General features: G+C 47.8%; 1 protein-coding gene across 1 annotated transcript in view; it reads left to right on the top strand.

The window, feature by feature from the left end:
- Positions 1-232: 232 nt before the first annotated feature.
- The window catches only part of LOC104617484 (dynein heavy chain 9, axonemal-like), a gene marked incomplete at both ends in the record, with an annotated part of 34,667 nt that continues 30,649 nt past the window's right edge, over positions 233-4,250 (top strand). The window contains 2 exons of the mRNA XM_010282818.1: positions 233-400; positions 2,663-2,779. Of these exons, the coding sequence (XP_010281120.1) occupies positions 233-400; positions 2,663-2,779 (285 nt within the window). The remainder of the gene's footprint in view (positions 401-2,662; positions 2,780-4,250) is intronic.

Raw genomic sequence — 4,250 nt, forward strand, 5'->3', positions numbered from 1 at the left:
CATAGTATTTGCAGTGGCAACAGCAGGTCCCACTAGGGAGGGACATCTTATAAGCAGCCATTGATGCCTGTGGTGGGCAGGATCTCGCTCCCCTGTTCCCATTTGTGAGCACCAGAGGTGTGCTGGAGGAGGTCCTCTGGCACAGCAACAAGCACAGCTCCATGTTGTGACAACAGTTGTCACCTTCTTTTGTCAACATCTTAACCTGTGTGTGCCTACATTGACTTTCAAGGATCTCCTGACAACTGCCTTGGACCTGATGAAGCTGGAGAAGATGGAGTTCAGCGGCATTAAAGGGAAGGCGCTGGGCCAGCAGGTGCTGGACATGCATGAGGAATTCCAGGAGGTGTACAAGGTGTTTGCTGAGCGAACCTATGACTGCCTTGACCTGACCAGCACGGTAGGTAGAACCAGCTTACAGGAACGCCAGCAACATGTGTGTGTTTCCAAGGCAGCAGTTTCCTCTGTGATGGAGCCCTGGCTCATGTGCAGTCCTGCTGACTTCTTCCCAGCTCCTTCCTCCTTTCGTTATGATCTGATCTGTCGCTGTAGGGAACAGGGACCTACTGGCATTTCCTGCAGAGGTTTGGGAGTTCTTGCTGGTCTATATCTAGCATATCTTGCTAGTTCAGGACCTTAGACCAGCACAGCTGGTCTTTTCCATGTCTTTTACACAAGATTTCTCTGCACATGTTGCTTGCTGGGATGTGTGAGCTGTACCAACATCCATGTCTCTTTGCTTTCCTGCTCTTGGTACCTAGCTTGCCTGATGAGGGTCAGCTTAGGTAACCTCTGGGGACATGCTTGCTCTTGTCTAGTTGCACACATGACATCTGGTGCTCTCAGAATTCAAGGACTCTCTATTTTATTATCAGTAGTGCTTTAATTAAAGGAATATTCCCAGCCCTCTGGGTCATGGCTCAATGGCCATCCAGATCCCAGATGCTCACACCAGCATATGTCATACAAGCAGGGCAAAGCAAACATGCCACAGGCCTTATGGTCTATTCAGAAACTCCTGCTCTTGGCTTTGACACCGAGCAGCGTAGCCTGGGTGGGCTATGAAGGAAGGGTGGGAATGGCATTTCTGAAGACGTGTGTGTCCTGTGGTTGTGTCTGATCTCAGGATCTTTGATTTCTGCTTCTGCTTGTCCCATTTGCCCTGGAGTCAGTTTGCTGCATCTAGTTAGCAGGACATAGTTAGGCCTGTCCACACGTTTAGGGAGGGAGTGCTAAAACTGGAGTGGCCAGAAGAAGCTCCACGATGAGGACTCCTGTCTTTCTTACACTGCTCATGGGGCAGCCATTCATGGCAGATGTCCAAATGGCAGGTAATCGCAGGGCAAAGTTCTCCCTCCAGCAGGCTCCTGCCTTGTTCCCTCCAGAAAGGACTGTGCTGTGGTGAAGGGTGGCTGGGGTGGTGTGGGACATGGGGCTGGTGTGCCCTTCCTTCAGGTGTTGGGACCTGTCTGGTGTGGTGATGGGCAGCTTGTGCTTTGCTTCCTGTAGTTCCTGGTACATGTCTGCAGTGGGTGGCATGTCCCCAGTGCTGCCTGGGAGGATCTTGCTGGAAAGCTGCTTATGCCATGTCACTCCTCCTTCAGGAGGGAGGGCACAGAAAGAGCAGTGACAGTGGCTTTGCAGGGGCTGGCTAGGTTTCAGTGACTCCATGGCCTTTTGAGTGACTCTGAGTCACGCTTGTTCTTTCAGTGCTTGAGTTTTGCATCCTCTGCTACTTTCTAGAGCCTCTTTTTTTAGATAAAACATGGCATCTGGTCTTGCTGGAGCTCAGCAGTGATGATAACAAAAGCTGTTGCCTTATGCTTTGTCCTTTCGAAAAAGAGACACATGACCTAATTTTTAGGGGCTTTGTCCAAGCTACACAGAAGGACTGAAGTCTCCCAGTTTGTTGAGCTCAGTCTTTGATTTGGGCTCTTTTACCTGTAGGAAAACAAACCCAGATTTTATGCTTGAACTTCAAAGTATTTATTACAATTGGAGCAGGAAAAGCAGTGCCAGAAGACGATGGAAATTACAGCAATACGGAACTGTTGAGGTTGGAAAGGACCTCTGGAGATCATCTAGTCCACCTCCCCTGCTAAAAGCATGCTCAGCTAGAGCGAGACTGTGACCTTTCCGGTTAAATACCTCCAAGGCTGGATATGTCCAAGGGTGGAGACTCCACAGCCTCTCTGGACAACCTGTGCCAGTGTTCTGAAACTACCTTTATTGTTGTCCCATTTACAGCCAACTCATGGTCAAAACCACAGGCTTGTTTTGGCTTGAAAGTAGATTGGGTTTGGATCTCAGCAGGTACATCTGAGTTTTCTGGGTGATGGTGTAGTCTTCAGGCCAAGGGGAGGGAAGAGGGTGCAGAAATTGTCCATCTTGCCTCTAGGGTGAAGTTAGTGCTTGTTGGACTGAGAAAGCCCTTGGGACAAAAGGATCCATCCCGGAGGGCCATGATCTCAGCTGTGGGACAGTACAGAAATGTACTCAGGCTCTGTGGGGCTTTGCTGTGCTGCGATGGCTGAAGGTTGGCCAGAGGAGTGGTTTAATTCACGGTGAATGAGAAGAGGAAAGATCTCTGGAGCAGCAGGTTGCAGGTACCTTCTTGGTGTCATCTGGCAGTCTCACAGCTCGCTGTTTTGCCTTTCCACAGGAGTTTGAGCAAGATGCCTTTGATTTCAAGCAGAAAGTAGAAGACATTGACCGGCGGCTGGGCACTGTTTTCATCCAGGCTTTTGATGATGCCTCAGACTTGGAGCAAGCCTTCAAGGTTTGTCTGTCAGGTCCCCTCTCATTTGTAGAGGGAAGTCAGGGTGCCTACGGTTTGGCTCAGTGAGAATCACGCAGAGGAGGGTAGGCAGTGCAGCAGCTACAGGCACACAGGGCTGGTATTTGCTGATGGGAGTGGACAGTGGGACAATGGGACTTGGAGCTTTTGGGCTGGTCTTGGTTATGTGGGTCCCTCGCAAACTGTTAAGCCATGGAGCTTGTTGAAATCTTTGGGAGTATTTCTACTCTTCCCATTAAGACACAAACAGAATAGACTTTTGTTCAGTTTTAGAAAGAGTAGTCAAAGAAAATATTGAAATCAGATTTTGGATGCCAGGAGCTTTACTTGTGTCTCTGTCTGTGAATTGGAGGAAACTATGCTTTTTCTAGGATTTCATGTCGAGAACCACTGTTAAAAACCAGGTGATTATTGTTAATATCACATTGTTAATATTATTAATACATGGATGTATTTCATTTTTTGAAACTGAAGTTTTCTAGAAACAAGGATGTTTTGTTTATAATTTAGTGTATCTTGCAGAAAAAGTAAATGGTATTTTCTGAAAAACTTAAGTATAAGTGCTTGTAGAAAAGACTGTAGAAAATTATAGTATTTATCTTTGTAAGGTTTTTGAAAAAATAGCAAATTTTGAAACATTTGAAGAATGACAGTTGGAATATGGTTCACCCCCAGAGAAAGTCTGAGCAGCTCTGTAACAAAGGGAGGGACTACTTGGAAAAGCAAGGTAGAGAAAAACAATTTCCCTTTTCCAAAGTGCCCATGGGTGCAGACATCTGGGCTAGTGAGGATGGTGAAGCATCTGGGCTAGTGTCGTGGTTTAGCCCCAGTGGCAACTAAACACCACGCAGCCGCTCGCTCGCTACCCCCTGGTGGGACGGGGGAGAGAATCAGAAGAGTGAGAGTGAGAAAACTCGTGGATTGAGTTTAATAGGTAAAGCAAGAGCAGTGCACGCAAGCAGAGCAAAACAAGGAATTTGTTCACTACTCCCCATGGGCAGGCAGGTGCTCAGCCATCTCCAGGGCAGCAGGGCTCCGTCACGCGTAATGATTACTTGGGAAGACAGATGCCATCACTCTGAATGTACCCCTTTCCCTCTTCCCCCAGCTTGATATGCTGAGCGTGATGTCATATGGTCTGGAATTCCCTCTGGCCTGTTGGGGTCAGCTTCTTCTTGTGCATGCCCAGCCTTCTTGCTGGTGGAGTGGTGTGAGAAGCAGAAAAGGCCTTGACTCCGTGTAAGCACTGCTCAGCAGTAACGAAAACATCCCTGTGTTATCAGCACTGTTTTAATCTCAAATCTAAACCACAGCCCCATACTAACTTTTGTGAAGAAAATTAACTCTATCCCAGCCAAAACTAGCACAGCTAGTGAGGAAGATCCCAGTGAGTGTCTCTGCAGAAGTCGGAGGTGTGAATTTTTTCCCCTTTCTCTCCCTAATTCTTTACCTC

The sequence above is a fragment of the Phaethon lepturus genome, unplaced genomic scaffold (assembly GCF_000687285.1).
Source record: "Phaethon lepturus isolate BGI_N335 unplaced genomic scaffold, ASM68728v1 scaffold12532, whole genome shotgun sequence".
Lineage (NCBI taxonomy): Eukaryota > Metazoa > Chordata > Aves > Phaethontiformes > Phaethontidae > Phaethon > Phaethon lepturus.